Below are 20,244 nucleotides of genomic sequence, written 5' to 3'. Positions count from 1 at the left end.
AGGGTGGAGCCTCAGGTATATGCATGTCCCATTAATGGCCAGACTCATTTTTAATACATGGCGCCGCAGAAGGTGGCTCACTTAACCAAGAATATGCCGCCATTTACTGCAATTGAAAAAAAATATATATATATTAAAAATATATATAACAGTTAATGCGGACCCGCTGTATATGTGTGGGTGAGTGTTTAATCTAGGCAAACGTAAGTCACAGCATTAGCCACTCGTCTTTCTTATTCTCCAAATTTACGATGCTTTACTTGGACGGGAGTTCGTTGTTCCATTCGCACTGCTTGCGGAGTGTGGTTGGTCTGTTATTTGTGCCGTTGTTCGCATGACGTTAGTCGTCATAAATTACGTGAGCCCAACAACGGCATGCGAAAGAAGCTGATGAAAGAACGTTCATGCTTCCTAAAAAGAGAATGCGATGTCCATGAGTTTTACGTTACTGGAAGTACTGACATGATTTTTTGTGAGACGCTGCATAGCATGACGAACTGTTGTGATGCTTATTTATGCCGCGGTGCTCAACACGGCTGTCCAAGCGCCTAGCACGCCATATAAAAAACGAGTTTATAGAACGATATATGACAGCTGCATTAATTGAATGGAGCTTTTCACTTTGGAAGAAAATCGTCATTATAAGATTCAAGCTTGGGTGCTTCCATCACGAACAGCTTTGAAATACGTTGCAACTATTAACGAGAACTACTCCGGAGGTCTCACTGATTGATTGCAAGCCAGTTCTTTTCTACTCTGAAAACGCTATAAGTCATAGTCAACCAGTGCACAGATGCTATACGCACAGGTCTGCCAAGAGGTGGAGGCCTTACCAAATGCTGCGACAGCTGGTCGATCCAGTTTTACACCCTCCGGTGGTTCTAGATTTCGATGCCTCCTACAGCGCATTAACAGACAAAGTCAGGGTTCGTAGCTCTAATTGAAAAATTCTCCTCCGCATCGCATCACTGGCTTTTTCGCGTCACTGGAGCTTCTTTAAATCAGAAGGCAGCAGCTAAAAGTTGAACTTCAACGATGGAGTTGCCATTGGAAGCATGGCAGAACATATATAGGAGCACATGTGGTTATCGGTTATTGACGAACAAATTTAAATGGTGCAAGCGAGCTGGTGTACTGTACAGAAAGACGTAACAATTCATTGAGTTTGAGCAACACTGATTTTCAGACTCCTCATCGTCTTGCGTGCTTCTCAGACTAGGGGAAATGTTATCTCTTTCTGCGATAATACGCTATCCAATAGAGATAGATAGAGAATACACAACAATAGAGAAGGCGCATTGCACAACCAGCAGGATAGGGGGGGGGGATATGTTAATTGCTGATAAAAAAAAAAGAAGAAGAAGGAAGGGAAATAGACGAAACTCTCCTGATAAGAGAAAAGGGGAATGACAGAAGTGAGCGCAATCCCTCCATTGACTTGCACGAAGAAGAGATAGGGGGGGGGGGATATAGGTTTATTGCAAAGAAAAAACAAAGAAAGAACGGAGAGGTTAGCGTGGCTCCAAAAGCCGACTTGCTATTCCCCCGTTAAAAAAAAAGCTAAAGAAAAGAGGCGCAGTCACAGGCTCAGCGCGAGCCCTGTGTCAGTCACAAACAGCACGAGTACCCTTCCGACGCGCCACTGGAGGGGGCGTGGCAGGAGGCACAGTAGCGTTGCCAGCGAGACCTCCCTCAGTCCCAGGGCAGCTAGACGCTCCATGAGAGTGGCACGGGATACGGTTTTTGAAGGGCGATAATTATAGTGATAATCACTAAAACTTCCATTTGGGCATGTTGGTTTAAGACCTGCATTCTACTAAAAGCGCTCAAAAACCAGGACAATCAGGACAACACCACACAACACAGAAAGCTATTTTCAACACATTACTAGGGACTTTTTGAATAGCGTTTGTTGGAAACAAAAGCGCAAAACGTAAACGCTATATCGGACGGAACCGGCCTGTCCGCACAGTGCTTATATAATAGCGTTTCCGTGACGTAAAGTCTGCTGGCTTGCGTCCGTCGCTTGCAGGGCTGTTAGGGATAGAAATGAAGACTTAAGAAGGTATAGAAAATCAAAAAGACAGAGGAATTAGTTTTTCTGAGCATGCTTTGTTGATTTCTTCATTTCTATCCCTAACGGCGCTGCAAGCGACGGACGCAAGCCAGCAGACTTTACGTCACGGAAACGCTATTATATAAGCACTGTGCGGACAGGCTTTCAATAGATAGAAAGATCGTGTAAAACGCAAACGCTGAATTTACATTCTGGGCATTCTCAGTGGCGGTAACGTTATTTCTCGCGGACTCAAATCTCTTGAGCCCGCTATTCTAAAATTCCCTGAAGGTGCGTCCTCACCATGCTGACCGGCCTTGCCGGCCGGCGTAGTGAGGACGCAACTTAATGTAGACACATTCTAAACCGCTGCCTCTTCCTGTCAACGCAATGCTTTCTGAGCTGAGCTGAGATTACGGAAGCCTTGTTGATAGAGGAAGCGGGAGACACGTGACGCGTGTCAGCTCAGAAAGCATTGAGTTGACAGTAAGGGAGAGGGAGTACTTACTGCAGGTAAAAATAACGGCTTTGAATATGTCTATATTAAAGAGTTGGAAGTAGCGTTCTGTGTTGTGTGGCGTTGTCCAGATTGTCCTCGTTTTTAGTGCTTTTAGTGGAATGCAAATTAGTGATAAGTCGCTGAAATGTTTTTCTTTCTGCCCATTGGATGGCGTCCGGAATGTGATATATGTGTAAAAGCGTGTGTGTGAATTAAAATTTCTAGTTGAGAGTCCGCAGTCGTCCTGTCTTCATGTTCCGTACGTGTTTGCTTTTCTGCGTTTACAACATGGGTGCACTGCATACCAACAACCCCGCTTCAACACGCTAGTTCAGTACATAAAGCATCGTACCACAAGGTGTCATGCAATGTCATGTTCACCCTGCATATACAGAACAGTAACATAACCCTGTTACAGTGATCTAGAAGAGAACAGTGGAACGACCGCGCTCTATGCGTGACTATCGCGGTGTCGACAGCCAGCGGCGGCGCTGCAATCGACCGCTAAGGTTAGTAAGGAGGAGATGTAGAATAAGAATACAATTAATTACAATTATTATTGCAATTGCAATTAATTGCAATTACAATCAGTTGTTCTCAACAGAATAGAAGCGAACAAAAACCTAAATTCGTAAAATTGTTGAGACGCATATGACACGCTTTGCAAACCGTGCCTGCGTCCTGGGCCGCGCACTGTAGTTGGCGATAGCAGCGCCGCCACTATACTTGCGCCATTTCCTCTGACAGCCATCCCATGGCGCATTTCCCTCCGTTCTTCGCACTGCCTTCTTCTTCTAGTTCACTGTCACAAGAGCAGTTGTCAATGATAATTAAGACGAATGGCCATAGTACGAAAAAAAAAAAGGTGTCCAAGCCGTGTCAGAATGTGAAACACAGACACGGAAAATTATTACTGGAAACCATTTATACATGAATGAAATGCAGATTAAATTCTGCCCGCAGGTGGTTTCGTAATTGTGCACAAAACCTTTCCCTCGATTAACAGTTTTAACAGATAACCTCGATTAACAGATTGTCTGCATCACACCACACAGCAACCGCAACTTTCATCAGTCACACTCATCCGCATTCACACAAAAACCCGTTTCGCCCCAATGAACTTCATCATACCAATCAGACATCTCACGCCATCCACACAATCAACTCCAACTGAGCGTCGCGACGTTTCACCCACTACCAGGGACCTCCCTTTCTATACATGTACCATCTGCCCACAGTCCTCGTGAGCGATGCAATGCCTTGCCCATTCAAATACATTTCTGTCCGCTCATCCCAAGGTGTCACGCTGGACTCGAATATTAGATAAATATCACCTGCGCATCAAACAAAAAGACTACCCCTACACCTTCCCTGCTTTCGAAGAGGGAAGATAGGTTAAGAGACTCTTTACAAATCCCCTAATTTGCGATCATTACACAAGCAAAAGTGGGGGAGCCACGAGCGCCAGCGGTTGATGAATGCTGCGCCCCCTGTGAGGAAGGGTGGGAAATGGACCGTGGATGAGAGCGCGTGTAAACACGTGGCCAGGTTCTCGTCGGTTGCTCATCCTTGTTCCGTTTTTAACGTTTATTTATTTCTCGTGCGAAGGAAAAGAGCTTTTTCAGCGGCAGTTATTCTTACCGCGCTGCTGACAGCGAGCTTGTAATTAGGTGATTGCATCAAATTTTCATCGGCCATAAGAGCGCGTGCTTCTAGGTGTTCCAAGAATATGCAGTTCTGTTCGAGAACCAAGGAGTAGACGTCGTGTTTGACTATTATTTCATAGTCTACCGGATTGTACTGCGATGTTCTTTGGTGGTTTACGTGTCTTCTTGTGTTGTGCGAGGGTGAATGTGTAAGAATGATGTAGAAAGCATAAGTGCAGAGACAACTCTCTCGTCCCAGCCTAGCTGGTAGTGAAAACGGCGGTCGCGCACATGTGGCAGCGCAATACATGCAGTGGTTTATTGAGAACCCCATCACATTATAACAGAATAAACATAGTGGAGAATTTCAATAAAAAACTTGTAAATATGAGAGACGAGAGGTAAATCGGGGAGCAATTACAGATTCCAGTCCACTAGATCGCAGTTGTTCCCCATTTTAGTCCTCTGACCCTGAAAATTTGTGCAAATAGTCTCCTAAACTCCGCAGACACTTCCGTGCATTCAGTCCCGACAAAGACTAATCGTTGTGGCAATGCATCTACAGGGTGTCCCAGAAAACGTGTCATTGAACTATAATAAAAAACTACGCCACCTAGAATCATGCGGTCAACAGCATTTGCTCTTATTAGGTTTTTGCCACCTCCTAATGTGAATGTCATGTACTCGAAGTTTAATTATGTAAATATTTGCGAACTGAACTCGGAAATTTGCCAAGTAAAGGTCACTTTTTTACCCCACCGATACGAAGAGCGTGCCGAATTCACTCAAATTTGTGATAATTCACAGTGATATTCACGAGCTATCCCATCGAAAAAAAATCGCCGAATATCATGCTTTTCGGAGCACCGGACCATAGCGCGCGATGACTTTTTGGGCGCAATCGCTCGTAGTGCGACGAAAGGAGGTTCCGAAGCCAGCCCACAGAGTGATAGTAGAAAAAGTAACAGTTCCTAAAATTGGGGAGAGGGAAAGCATTATCCCAGCGAAAGTCGGACGTGATAAGCCGTGCTTGTTTTATCTCTTTCTGCGATGTCGGGGAGGGCTGGGTTTCCAACCTTCTTTCGTCGGACTGACAAAGATTGCGCTGAAAAATTCATCGTGCGCTATTCTGTGCGACCTCCATAGAGTATGATGTTCGGCTATTTTTTCCGATAGTATTCCTCCTGAATATCCCTGCAATTATCATTAATTTGACTAAATTAGACACGCTCTTCACATTGGTGGGGTAAAAAAGTGACCTTTACTAGGCAAATTTCCGACTTAAGCTCGCAAAAATTTACATAATTAAACTCACGTTACACAACATTCACATGAGGAGGTGGCAAAAAGCCAGTAAGAACGTTCAAATGTCATTTACCGCATGACTCTAGGTGGTGTAGTTTTTTTTTATTATCATTCAATGACACGTTTTCTGGGACACCCTGTGTAGTCTACCAAAAGGACTAAGATTACCTTTTTTCCTTCTTAGAGTATATAGGAGGTTGAGTTTCTGAACGCATTTTAGTCTCATGTCTTTTAGGTCATCTTGTTTCACTTAGAGCTGTCACGCAGTGTACACGAAAAGATTATAGAAGAAAAATAAAATATAGGGTAAATGTACGAAATTAAAAATGTTTGCCTTTGGAGAGCATCTCGCTTTGCTTTGATCGGCCTCCGCGCTCTCAGAGGCATAGCCGCGAAATTCTTTTGGTGGAGAGATTTCCCAGAGCTACCAAGCGGGCGTTGAACGGATGTATTGAGTGCGAGTCTTCCGATACAGGCATAATAAACTTAGCTTAGAATCGCTTCCTCCTTAAATTCAAGGAACACTCTGAAGTTCATATAATGAGGGAGGAAACACGAGATATTACTCGTAAGAAATTTGCCATAAACTGACTATGTTCCTATAATTTTGCCAGCATTTTCCAATTCCCCATAGAATACACACACTGCACACTCTGGTAGAGAAAAATCATTTATGCTCTCCAGGGAACTCTCATTTGGAATACCATTTGCGGCAACAATCACGTCCGAAGATTCCCAACCAAACACACCAAAGGAGGAGAAATGCCCGAGTTACACCCAAATATAATAGCTATACCACAATCCCGCATGCCTATTCCAGAGTAGAACGAGATGGGCAATACCCGACGGAAATCCTCTGTCCCCTATATCATGTATGTGATCCCATTTCACAAAATCGCACCCCATCTTCATATCTGTGGGTGTTGTCTGTGTTTTAAATTGCGTCCAGCAGACTAACGACAACATTATTTTCAAAAAACGGACGACATTGTTCGTCGTAACGCACAATGGGTGATTCCCGTGTAGGCGTTCCTCGCTCAGGAATACGAAAGCGACCGTCATTGGAATCGTCGATTGTGGTGGCGAATGTTCCTTTGATGTGCTGCTTAGACGTTCGCGTGCTCAGAACGAATCAGCAAACATAGTGAACATTTTGTTGGTTCCGGCAGGTTAAATACATCGGCCATTATCGACAGGTCTGTGTCTATACTCGTAGATGTCTACGTGGCACATTGGTTTAGGTACCTATTATTTAAACATATTGCAGGTCTATCTACCGATTGCACTTTTGGGTATTCATTACGGGAATTAACGGTTGTATCGGGAAGGACAGTTGTCGGTTGCTACGACGTCTGTTACAGGCCCTCCATGTAGTTGGAGGCTATAAGGCTTGAGATGAAGTTTTAACCGTCGCAACTACAATATTCTACATTCATATTCGAGCCTATAGTATGCATGTGATACGCCAGTTTTGTCCGAATTTGTTTGCGCCGTGCATGGCACATCAAATCTGAACAGCGGCAAATGAAATCTGAGACAAGCCGCCTTCTTGAATAACTGACATAACGGCTCGTTATCACCCGCACGGATCATTTGATTGTCAATAATTAAATTATGAATGATGGTGCCACGACGCCTTTCCCGACCTAGGCTGTAGGACCCTAACCCCTTGCTCGTCAAGGGTTTATAGATAATCCATTTTGCATATACCAATGATGAAATGACGTGTTTTTCTTCTTTCAGTCATGCTATGTACATGAATATTGCACAAACTCAACGGGCCATAAACGAGTCGCTCAGATTTATCGTAATATCCGGCACTTAACGTGCAAGTTATATACGGCGGAATTTGGCCTTCGCCCCCTTTCTGCGCTCTATGCCACGCCGTGCGTTATACGTGGAATTTGCTACGCGTCCCGGCGGCAAGCATGGATTCATAGGTTGTGGTTTCGAACTCGGTCGGGGGCACCGGAAATTTGGGTACAAGATGCTTGGACACGCCGTATACAACGAGGGAAATTCAATACTGTGTGCAGTGTGCTGAGAATTTGGCGTCACGTTAAAAAACCGTCAGGTGCTCAAAATTAACCCACAGACCGACCGCTGTGGCATCGCTCATGATCGAAGCTGCCTCGCGAGGCAAAGCTATGAGTCATCTATGCGTTATCGATAATGATGATAATGATCATTATCGCTAACTATAAATCAATAATTATTATCACATGATCATTCCTTGTTTTCCATGCATTAGCACTGAATGACTGGTAGGTGTTTTACAAAAATCCGTGTGTATGCGTTATCTGCGGCTCGCGTTATCGGCAGGAAATTGCGTTAATCGTCAGAGTCCTGCGAAAGCCCACAGCGGGGATAAAATCAGCACACACACACAAGAACGTGATATTGCAGGCACCTCGATTTTTGCCTTTTCCGAGGACATAGGCCCGATTTCACCAACGCGAGTTAACACATAAACGCGGTCAGACTTCCTTAATCTCGGTGTTAGACGACAACTCCATTTCAATAACGCGGGATAGTGAGCTTTCCCGTTAAACAGGGTCACACAGAGCCGTTGGTAACACAGGGTTGACGATTCACACCCAGTGGAGCTGTTAACTGGCGTTGGTGAAACCGGAAATTTAGTGATTCAAATATTCGATACAGCTTGTGTCCTGTACTTCATTTTTGTCAGGCAGTACATTTGTAAGGTTGTGCACTCGGCAGCTTAGAGAGGGAAACCATGCCTCCGCACAGAATAATGATAAAAGAGAGCGAAAAAAAAAAACAAAAAACAAGATGAAATAAATTACGACAAAACTAAAAATAAGAGACAAGTACGCCTAGTATCTGGACAACGCACACGCGACGATAACGTGCATATTTGTGTGCGACGCAGATTGATGATGAACCAAATAAGCGCAGGTAGGGGTGACACAACCCGTGTTTTTCACAATCATAATCGTTCCAAAATCGTCAGATCGCGCACTCAGAATCATCAAGATTGCGCTGCTCATTGCGGCTCCTCATAGACTTGGCGCGCGATAATACCACTTAAGCTGGGACGGAGGCGGGGCATCCTCAGCAGGAATGCTAATACTCACACCTCCATAGCAAACCCGTCTTTGAATTTATTATTCAATAAAAAACTGCTTGGGAGACATCTTTTTTGGATTACTCCTCAACCCTTCTAGGAGTCTATTAAAAATCGCTTACGCTCGAAGCCGACACCTCCCACTCCTAGGAGCAATGCTGCAAAAGCTATCGTTACAGCATGCGGGCAAAAAATGTGTCGTCGATTGAATCATAATCGTGTGTAGGGCCAAGAAGTATTTTGGTGTTCCTGATGGACGAGATTCATCCGAACATTACCGTCACTCTTCGATTATCGGAATGAGGAGCCGAGTCTTCACTGAAACGGCTGTTTAAAGGATCAGCGAACACTTGAGGGGAAAGAGCTGATTCATAAGATGATAAGATTTGGGCGTGTATGCTGTGCGAAGTTTGGGAATTGAAATATCCTTTGTACTCGTGCACTCAATCTGAGACGTTGAACAACACTTCTGGTAATCAATATAAAGGTGGAATCGATTTACCCAGCTGGTGAAGAGAAATAAGTGATCTTGCTGCATTCTTTTCATAGCACCATTCCATTCATAATTTTTTTTTCCTCCTCGCTGCGACTTACAAGTGCATGAACATCGCTTACACTGTTTCTTTAGGTCCGTCTTTAAGGCCTTCAAACTGCCCGTCTGACAGGGATATAATACACCCGAAGGACGGGCATATTAAAGACCTTAAAACGCGAGGGCTGTAAACAAAAAACTGAGGTTGAGATCATGCCAGACGGCAGCCATAAGGCATCGAGTAGAAAAGGAGGTACAAAAGGAACGGCGTTCCCGAAACCCCCGTAACCCCCTAAGTTTCCAAACTGCGTGCTCTCGGACGCACAAAGAAACGGGATACTCTCGACAGCAAACACAGACATGCTTGTTGTCTTGTCGGCAGAACAACAACAGCAACAACTACATGAATGACAATGGGATGGGTGAGGTGTCGGCAGAACTGATCTTCACTCCAAATCACTTAGCAATCAGTGTTTTTTTTTTCTTCGCAGTGAAAAGGGGCAGGCTATATAAATGGCAAACAGGCCAATGGCACAAAGGCAAAATTTCACAAATGGGAAGGAAATGCTTGGTCGATGGGAACGAATGTCATGGCGTTTGTGAGTACATGCGAAGAAAATGTCAGGAATCGCTGGCACCAAAAGTGCTATGGTGCTGCTATGAGCAGACTAAATATATATCTAAACACCGTGGTTCAAAGAACGAAGCAGCAAGTACTGGAGAAGATGGAAGGCTTAAGTACGTATATAAGTACGTAACATATCTTTTTTAAAATCGATAAAACCCCAGTGCGAAGGTATGAAATAAGAGGACGAGACGAACGACGAGACGAACACAAACAAAGCGACGATGCACAGCACTGACTGCAACCATGCGTCGTCGCTTTGTTTGTGTTCGTCTCGTCGTTCGTCTCGTCCCCTTATTTTACCTTCGCACTGGGGTTTTATCGATTTTAAAATGTCATACCAACCCGCCCAAGTTTTAACCTTGTTCCAACATATCTTGCCATTCGAGATCCATCAAGCGATGTCATGAATATTGCTTCAGCCGTTACCGTCTGCTTAGGTCCTACAGAATACTGGCTTCACCTAACTATGGCCTTTTCTGACGGCCTTTACGTTAAGGGCATTATACCCCTGACCATGCAGGGCCGGCGAGAGAAATTACGGGACCCGGGGGTGGGTAATGCCCGTGCCCCCTCCTCACGTCTCGATAACATAGTCTAAGTATTTATTCTTTATATGATTACGACAGGCCTTGGCTCATGCGGGCCCCTGAAGTGTCCCGGGTCGCCATCCCCGGCCACCCTTCCCTCTCTTGCTGGCCCCGCTCCTGACACACGGGCACTCTGAAGGCCTTTCCAGAGAAGGACATTTTCCGGAACGACGTTTGTGCCCAGTGACACACGATACCAGAGATTCTCCTTTTAGATACCGGACTTTTTCGAAAAAGGAGATCGACTATCTCCTTTCCGACCGAAAAGGCGTAGCCTCGAACACAGCGTCTGCCGATGATTAGCAGATCCCGAGTATTTAGCACAAAATGCCTATCTTTAAGATTTTTATCAGTATTTAAAATTATCTTCCAAACTTGCAGGAGCCTTGCCGTGTCTAATACGATCGATCATAAATTGAGTGCCCTTGGCATCCGCTACGCATGCCGGTATCGTTGCTGTATACTGACTACGGTATAAGTCTCCGTCAAAGGCATTCCCCGGATGGATGGTCAGAGGGCCAGCTGCCCTCGGGCACCGTCCACTGCTAATATTCCCAGATGTTGGATTCCCGGAAGCCAATAAGGTTGGGTAAAACCGCGACAACCGAGAGAATTTTCACCGCAGAATTTGTAAGAAATTTCCCCCCAACTTGTTTTTCACCGTCTCACTTTCTTATCAGTTAGAATTCTTGCTGTTTAGAGAAATTAGACGTTGGCAACATTTCCCTGATCTAGGGTGAAGGACAGAAGACAAAACCTTTTTCTCTTTTGTCCTTCCCTAAAGCTCAAGGACATATTGCCGACGTCAAGTATACACCAGCTCACTTGCATCCGGCTTACCTGCATTTTACTTCTATGTTCAACGAAATATATTGAACGTGACGGTGTTCTGGCACTAAATACAACTACAGAGCCCACGATGCCCACTTGAGTGAGGCCAACAACGGCAAACTACTTCGACCCCCTCCCCCCCCAAAAAAGAAACAAACAAAAAAAACTACAGGGGTACAGAGCGATGCAGGTCATTTATGCAATAGGATAGTACCTGTCCTAGGTGCGTAGCTAAATGTGGAGAGCGCACATGTCAATTCTACGGCTATTTTTTTTCTCCTGCGTATTGTGTAATCCTCAGTTAGTGCGTCCAGAGGGAGTGGAGCATCACGAACGTCTCGCGGACCTGCGCCAAGGCGGAAGGTGGCCTTAACACGGCTCTGCTCTCAGTCAGTACTACACTAGTGTTACTTCCTTGTGTTACTGATGAAGGCGTAACATTTTGGGTAGAACGGGGGAGCGGGGAGGCGAATTGTCCCTCATCCCCCACTTCATACTAAACAGATTCACATACGCCTTTGCCTTAAGGTTGTGATTTCCTCCACTTTGTCGGAATGTTAAAATCCGCAAAGTACGCACTAATGCAGTCATGAGCTCGCTGTAATGTCCACTGAATGTCACTGAATGATTGTACAGTCAGTGCATCAAGATGGGTCGACATGTACCTCGCAGCACCACCGATGGAATGCTCCAACACGCATTGCCTTATCCCTCCATAAGCTTGCATATTCACGCCCCCCCCCCCCCCATCTCAAACTAAATCCCGTCACCAGAAAAAGCGCGTCAGCCGAGACTCTAATTAGACGGCGCGCAAAAGCGCAGAGAAAAAAAAAAGACAATAATAATCGTTCGATGAAGGTATTGTGGAATAAATGGTGTTGCGTGATTAGGCAGTATATCTTCGAGCGACTAACAAGTTTCGGAAATGGAGGTGGCAGCAGCTGGGGAGTGGCGATCGCTTGCTTCCGCCGGTATATGCAGGCCATATGTGTTTGAAAAAGAATAATGTTCTTTAAAGAGCTGCCCACGCGGGCGGAAACCTATAAGAGGGGAATAAGTTACACGTGCACGCTGACAGGCAGGAATGACAAGAAATGTAATTATCTGTTCTTGCCTACACTTTATGGAGGTTTGTAACAGGGTATGTTTGACTAAATAACATCTTGCAGAGAAAGAAAAAAAATTCCCTCCAGAAAATTGTAAATCAGAGGGATGAGCGCGCATATTAGTGAGCGCCGCTTTCGTGAATGAAGCTTCCGGTTTCGGTTGAACAGCATTATTATTGAACATGGCAAAGGACATTGGGCTTCCCGAATCATTGCGTCATATGCCATGATCTTTAGATGTGCCTCTCTTGTCGTTTTAAATGTGTGTTAAATAGAAAATTATTCCAATGAAAATGGAGAGAAAGTCGAATTTCAACTTCAATTTGTGCCTCGCAAAGTGTATAGACTTGTATAGTTTTCCATTCCTTCTTTTTTCCAACCCTCCTTTCCCTTCATTTGTTTTACTTATAATGAGCCCGAAATAACGCGTCCTGGAGTAGCCAGCCCCGAGTAGTTTGGGACTAACATCTCCATTTTTCTTTCTGTTACCAATCAATCAATTTCAATAGCTTTTCCCTCCGTCAATCTAAATTTCAATGCTTACCGCTTAATAAGCGCTCAATGTAGAATGCATAGGTATCAGCCGAATATTAATTCACAAGGCAAAGTCGCAATCGTTAGTGAATTCTTATTAACAACACTGTTGAACGGAAGCCTGAAATACAATGTAGGGTTATTCCCCTCCCCCGAAAAAAAAAAAAAGAAAAAGAAAAGAAGAAAACTTCCTTATCTTCCGACATTCTCGTGTGCCAACCAGGCGGCTGTACGTGAAACTGACAGCTGGATCCAAAGAGCGCAATGGTGCACCGCTCCGCGCCAGAAATATGTAAACGGAAACCGATAAATTACTGGAAACAAAAACCCAAGGTTTCCACGCTGCTTTTTTTTTTAAATATTTTTCGCTGAAGGTCCTTATACGTAACACAGAGATTCCGTAAGCGGGCGAAGTAAAATATAACAGTTAGAATGTTTGTCAAATTAATGAGCTTACACTCTTAGAAATGGGGGAGGGGGGTCGAAGTAGCTTGCCGTTGTTGGCCGCACTCAAGTGGGCATCGTCACGACTATAGCCAAAAAAAAACAAAAAAAAAACGAGAAAGACAGGGGGTAGAAGAGAGTTGACGATTTCAAAGTGAGGCATAGGCAGGATCAACGATACTGTTGGGACGGAGGTGCACTGTAGGAAGCCCGTTTCTTGAAGAAAACGCATGGGGGGGGGGGGGGGGAGGTTGCGAATTTTTGTAAGTCGTTCTGCATAAGAACCTTCGGGGAAGAGGACGTCCGTCAGTATGCCAGGCCTGGAGTGGGGAAGGTCAGTTTCCCGCATAGTATGGTATGCGTGGTATGAACTTCACCGCATAGCACGCTTCTAGCCATCCATCATATCGAATGATATCGTTATCTGCCCTGATTTGTTGAAAACGGAAGGCGTACGCCTTTTTTGTGACAATTATGAACAGCATAAGTGTGAAACTCCCGATATATATTTTCCAAGGAGGGTGGAGTGTGCCCTCAACGAGCAACCGTGCAATGCAAAATAACTGCGTCGCCTTCAGCATCCGGGACGTTGTCTACAATACAAAGATAATAAGGGACAGCACTCTGTCAGCTGCAACAACAACTACATGAATGACGACGGGATGAGGTGATTCACAGCAACAATTGCGGTCAGCGGCAGTATGCGCAGCGTAGATATCGAATGCGATACAGTGGCATCGTGCGCTGAATACCTCCGTAACTGAAGGTGCACATGGCGTTGCTTGTGGTGGTTTTTCTCGCGTTTCGTACAGTTCGCACACCAATCAGGGGCACTATGGATTTCGTGCCGTTTCAGAAGAATCGGTGTTTGAGTTTCTTCAAAGGTTTATGTCTGTCGAGGTGGCACCCGCACGGACAGAGCGTCAGCGGTACGGTGTTGCTATCTAGGTGAATGCACACCGTCGAATTCAAACTCACTGCGCTGCCGTTCCAGCCAGCGGGAGACCTGACCTCTTGGTTTGTTCGGAGCCCCGTAGCCATTGTAGTACACTGTGGTCGGTTCTACAAATAAACTTCTTGTCCTACAGGCAGTGATGGAATGACCAAGGTGAAATAGACGATTGCTAACGGCTCTGTGCGTGTTACGGTGGTCTCCCTCGGATTTTCTTAGGGCACGGATCCTGAAGGCTGTCACTCTCTGATTTCCCTCTCGTTCCTGCGAAAGGACAGCGCCTGTTCCTCTTTCATTCTTTCTTCGCTTATTTTAATTATATGCATGCGTTGTCCTAACTCAGTATCAGTTAGCAGCCGCAGTCTGACGTGGGATGCTTTGTTGTTGCATGCATAATATTGTCAATGGCAGATTTTGAAACAGCTCATCCTATTGTCATGCATGTATCTGTTGTTGTTGTTGTTGTTGTTGACAGTTTATCGCATAAGGAATTTCGCGGTCTCATCGTCTTCTAATTAATCATGAGAATCGGTTTGTCCTGTGAATGGTACAGGTCGCAGATCGCATTTAATTCTCTTCTGCATGATGTTGTTTCTCCGTTTTCTCGGTTCTTCATATTGGTTTTCCTATACTATGCGAATAGCGATGCTCTTGACAGCTGTTACGTTCAACATTCACAAGGCTGCGAAGCTGCTTTGTGCACTTCATGCTGTGCCGTATTTGTATGTGTATTTTTATCAGTCTACCGAGTGAATGGTAAATTGAAGTCTGGTTAGGCGAGGACTGGGCCGCTTGTGAGGAGCCCCACAGTCATCTGTCCATGCGAACACTGTTCCCTTTTTGACTTGCAGTTTCGGGGAGCTGCGATAACTGCAAATGTATTAACCTTCGGCAGTGTGGTGCTTTTAACCGAGGAGTGATCACAGCTTCTCTATGCTTGAAGGAGATGACCAGTTGGGCACCTTAGCAGTTCTTTTTTCTTCTCGGTGCGGATGCGGGACCAACCTTAAACAATACTTCCAAAGAAAACAATTAGCACTTTTCAACCGTATTTGAGTTCAGTATCATATGCAGTATTTGAGGTCCCCGTGAACCTGCTGCACGAGCCGTTGAAACGTGGAAGGTGCATTGCAGTGCCCGAAAGGAAACATGTTGAATTTGAAGTGAACTTTGTGTGTCGTTAACGCTGTTTTCTGTCAGCTGCTTCCTCCATCTCCACTTGCCAACAGACAGAGAGGAAGGTTCCAGTACCTGCCACCGTTCAGTGTGTGTGTGTGTGTGTGTGGGGGGGGGGTAACGTTGGGTAGACGAGCGGTCTGCCTGCCTATGCTGGCCGCATGTTGCTCAGGGGAGAGGGAAAAGAGAGGGAGGGGAAGGGGAGAACAGTTCAGAAGCAGAAAAATCGAAGGGCACATAACTGCCACCTGAAGTGCATGAACTGCTGTAACGTTACAGGTGGAACCTTGGAACGCGTATGTGAAAAATGGGCACGCATACCTTTAAACGTGCAGGTGGTGTGAAATAAAATGCGGTTGGCGTTCCCTGCATGGGTAAATTTAACCTCTAAATGAAATAGACAGGAAGATCATAACGGACTAACTTGCACGTATAAGCGGTTGCGTACGACTTCTTTGTGTAACTTCGCACTGGTTTGCATTATGCAGTCGTAAGAAAATTGAGGGACTTCTGACATCAGCTCGTTTCGGCGATCCGCGCCTTTCTACGCATTGCAGGCAACACGATCCAGAATTTGTGGTTTGCAGTGGGCTATTTCAACGATTGCGGCGAATCGGTGGAATAACACATAAGACAATGTATTTTCCTCAGCAATGTTCCCTCTGAGGGCGTCAGAGCCCATATAGGATATCCTACGTGTTTCCTTGCGTTCAAAGCTTCGGTCTTGTTGTGCTTAATCACGTTACAAATTTGCCCTCACTTCTGACATAATTCAGACGTAAATGCCGAAATAAATGACACTGTGCCTGCTTTTCACTTGAAGTGCACACACGGATCGCGGAGAGAAGTTACGTAGGTCGTCCTATACCGCCGAGTATCCGTCATCTACACATGAGGGCCTTCGGGGGAAGACAAGCGCCCACTGCCGGCCAATTAAACATCTGCCCCGTTTTTTGCGGCAGCTGAAAAGTACCCGAATCAATCGCTTGCCACTGCTCCCCCCATTTCACTCATGTAATCTTCAGTGCGCTAAATACCTCGCTTCGATTAGTGTAACACGTACGCTATCACATGCACTGGTATATAGGACGCATACTATACGCGCTGTATACTGTCACTGGATAATGTCAAAGAACGCGCTCTGCCGATGGATGGGACGTAATAGCGAGATCATTCTTTACGATCTTTCAATACACAAGTAAATCGTGTTTTACGCCCCCCAGTGTAAGCATGCCAGTAGTGATCAGCAGTAATCAAGACTACAAGTTATGATTATGACATCAAATTAAAGCTCGACCTTTCCGTTGCAGTTGGAGTTGGACGGACTAAAAATAATACGAAGAGGCGACCTTTCCGTGTCCCCGAGTGACGCACTGTCGAAACTCAAAGAATGTCCATAATACTCTACGTATCTGCTCTAAATAATATCTGTTAATGACTTTCTGTGTTGGTTGATATAAGTATAATTACGCTTGAACGGAGTCAGACACGTTATAGCTACATTAATAACTGATATATAGCGTCTGTTTTCTTCCTATTATTTGTTCATTTCTTTTGAGACGTTCACGGACTATAGTCCAACACGATTGAGTGTTGGATGGCGTAATAGCGACAAGAAGGAGACTTATAAAATGGCACAGGGATGGTTGAAGGAGCTCCAAACGAAAGAATATAATTTGAAGAAAGACAACGCGAAGCACGGAAGCAGGCAAATTTATCGCATGCTTCGCTTCCAACCCTTGGGCATACAATGTGTGCCGCCGAAGGCCTATGACACTGTACTCGTACAACGAATGTTAGCATATGTGCGGTCATCCACACACTGGGGAGAACCTGAACTAATTGGTTTGGGTCTTTGGATATGGAATACGCAATATGTCAATGCGTGCATGCAAACCTCAGCACGAATAGTTCCCGTGATACTATAAGCATGTTTCGTTTAACTGCAGCGGTGATGGATGGGGCGTATTGTAATGAATAAGTGATTGCTGTACCACGCGTGCGAGTGGGAGCAAACCTGCGTGGAGGGATGCCAAATATTGTGGTCAGCCTCTGTGCTTACCTACACGTGTGGCACGCCAGATGGTCTGATGGGTCACTTTTTTTTCTGCAATTAAACGCCGTGGCATATTTAGTTAACTTCGGATACGATCGGTACAGTCGATATGTATTTCGTCATAAAGTTAAGGTGATGAGCTGTGAATGGGAGAATAATTATATATAACCGAAGCAGAAACGAAATTCAAGGGTGATATGATGACGGACACCGAATTCACAGAACGTAATACTCATCCTCCGTCTTTTTACCTTGATATTAGTTTAATGTATACATTATTACACATGTATACATGTACATTACCTTACATTATACATGTATTACGTTCTCTGAATTCGGTGTCCGTTATCATATCACCCTTGAATTTCGTTCCTGCTTCGGTTCATGAAAAAAAAAAAAGACTAATTGGAATAAGTTTGTTTCTGTTTCTATTTGCGTTTCCTGCGGAATTCAGGTAGATAACGTTTCGCTTTACCGTTACCCTTTCCGGTAACCAACCCCGCTTCTCGCCGTAGCACGGAACCCTTCGCATGCTTTTTCGTTTTCGGCAGAAAAGACAGCACCAGTGGATTTCGATGAATTTCTTCACCGACTAGAGTGATGATAAACGCGAAACTCTTTCAGCGGTACTTGGTATACGCAAGCACCGTGCTCCTTGCAGGAAACGCTGGCCTCAGCTAAGGACGCAAGCATTACTAAAGTAAAGTCCAATATGGACCCAACAAATACAGACGCTGTATCTTGCTTTTGTTTATTCAGTGTATAGTCGACTATACTTTTCATCAACAACATTATTTATTGCTTCGTAATACGTAGGCGACGCATCTTTGGCAACGGGTGAGAACCACGCACCCGTGGCTATGTCACCACGAGATGGACAAAATAGGTAATTTGTTCCAAATGGAAATAATTAATTCGCGTGTCGGTAGTCGCATCCGCAGAATTATGCCGTAAATGACACATATCGTAACCGGTTTGCCCAACGATGTATAGGATAAACTTAATTAATCAAGACATTAAGGCCATTAAGACACTGCAAGATCTTCAACTCGTCGTAGCACGGAACCCTTCGCATGCTTTTTCGTTTTCGGCAGAAAAGACACCACCAGTGGATTTCGATGAATTTCTTCACCGACTAGAGTGATGATAAACGCGAAACTCTTTCAGCGGAACTGGGTATACGCGAGCACCGTGCTCCTTGCAGGAAACGCTGGCCTCAGCTAAGGACGCAAGCATTAGTAAAGTCCAACATGGACCCAACAAATACAGACGCTGTATCTTGCTTTTGTTTAGTCAGTGTATAGTCGTCTACACTTTTTGTCAACAACATTATTTATTGCTTCGTAATACGTAGGCGACGCATCTTTGGCAACGGGTGAGAACCACGCACCCGTGGCTATGTCACCACGAGATGGACGAAATAGGTAATTTGTTCGAAATGGAAATAATTAATTCGCGTGTCGGTAGTCGCATCCGCAGAATTATGCCGTAAATGACACATATCGTAGCCGGTTTGCCCATCGATGTATAGGATAAACTTAATTAATCAAGACATTAAGGCTATTAAGACATTGCAAGATCTTCAACTCAGCCGCTTCATGCTTGCTTCATGAATTAACGTTAGGACCCCGTACCCAATATATTTCAAACAACATAATTATAGATAGTAGGCTAACCCTGTTGTCAGCTGCTCAAGTTTTTTCTTTTTTTTTTTTTCCGGCTGAGGACACAGTATATTACACTCCTGGAGGATATGCATGACAAATGCACAAGGTTTCGTGATTAGTGAGTTATGGTGCAATAACCCCTACATACGGGTAAAGCGTTCTGAATATTTCTAGACAGGTATAATTTTATTACAATATAAGAATTCAGGAAAATAAAGATATAAAGATTAATATTCCAGTACCGTTAGTAATAGGGCATTCCAGCAATGTAAACCTGTGATATTATCGCCTAACACCCTAATGTCTCTGACACGTGCAACATATATCCACACTATCCTGCCCCGCATTTCCTGCTAGGAAAGCCACACGGTGAGTATGCAAAGCAAGTAAAAACAACTCACAGAACATGGGTAGAGCAGCTGGATTGAGAGCCAAATCTGTCAGACTTCGGCAAAATAGGGTGGGCTCGAGAGCTGCTGCAGGAAACATCGCAGGCAGGAAGGGTCGAAACAGCGGAGGTGGCAAAGGACCCGGAGGACCTCCTGCGTGCAAGACACCTTCTATGGGCGAGGACGACTTTTCAGCCGATGGTACTGGTGTGAACGCGGAAGAGCCTCTGTTCCCTCGCGCTTTCTCCACCGGCTCCACCGGTGCCTCCACGTCTCCTTTACTGTCCTCCTTTTGCATTGTAAATACCTTCGTCCCGGAACACGGTTCTAACGCCACGCCGATGCCATTGCGACATCCGTCGAATGCAGCTAACTTCGAACCGGGGCGCTTCATATTTCGAACCCTGTGAGCTATTTCGTGATTGGCTCCCGAAGTGAGATATCACACAGCTACGTCACGCGGCGCTCGCCTTCATCCCATTTCAACCTTACATCCTTCGCGAGCATTCCCTCACGCCCGCGTCACGTGGTACAGAGGCTGCCGCGTGCGGATTGGCTCGCGTATCGATTGGTGTGTGGATCGCGTGCGAAGTTCTCCTGCTTCCTCCCGTGAAATTGCGGGGCGTGCTTTCTCCTCCAGGTCCCCCTCCAGCTCATTTCTTTAAAGATATGTATATTGCCCTAGAGTGGCGATAAAAAAGCGGAAGAAAGAAAGGCAGGGGAACAAGTGTTGGTAGCAGGTATAAGA

General features: G+C 45.1%; 1 protein-coding gene across 2 annotated transcripts in view; it reads right to left on the bottom strand.

Annotated features, from left to right (window-relative positions):
* The window catches only part of LOC135383762 (homeobox protein rough-like), a 34,393-nt gene extending 14,563 nt beyond the window's left edge, over positions 1-19,830 (bottom strand). For both annotated transcript variants that reach the window (XM_064613094.1, XM_064613093.1), the window contains exon 1: positions 19,509-19,830. In XM_064613094.1, coding sequence (XP_064469164.1) covers positions 19,509-19,794 — 286 coding nt within the window. In that variant the 5' untranslated portion in view covers positions 19,795-19,830. The remainder of the gene's footprint in view (positions 1-19,508) is intronic.
* Between the last annotated feature and the right edge of the window lie 414 nt (positions 19,831-20,244).

Source organism: Ornithodoros turicata, chromosome 2 (assembly GCF_037126465.1).
Source record: "Ornithodoros turicata isolate Travis chromosome 2, ASM3712646v1, whole genome shotgun sequence".
Taxonomy (NCBI): Eukaryota; Metazoa; Arthropoda; class Arachnida; order Ixodida; family Argasidae; genus Ornithodoros; species Ornithodoros turicata.
This window is presented reverse-complemented; position numbering and strand designations above follow the sequence as displayed.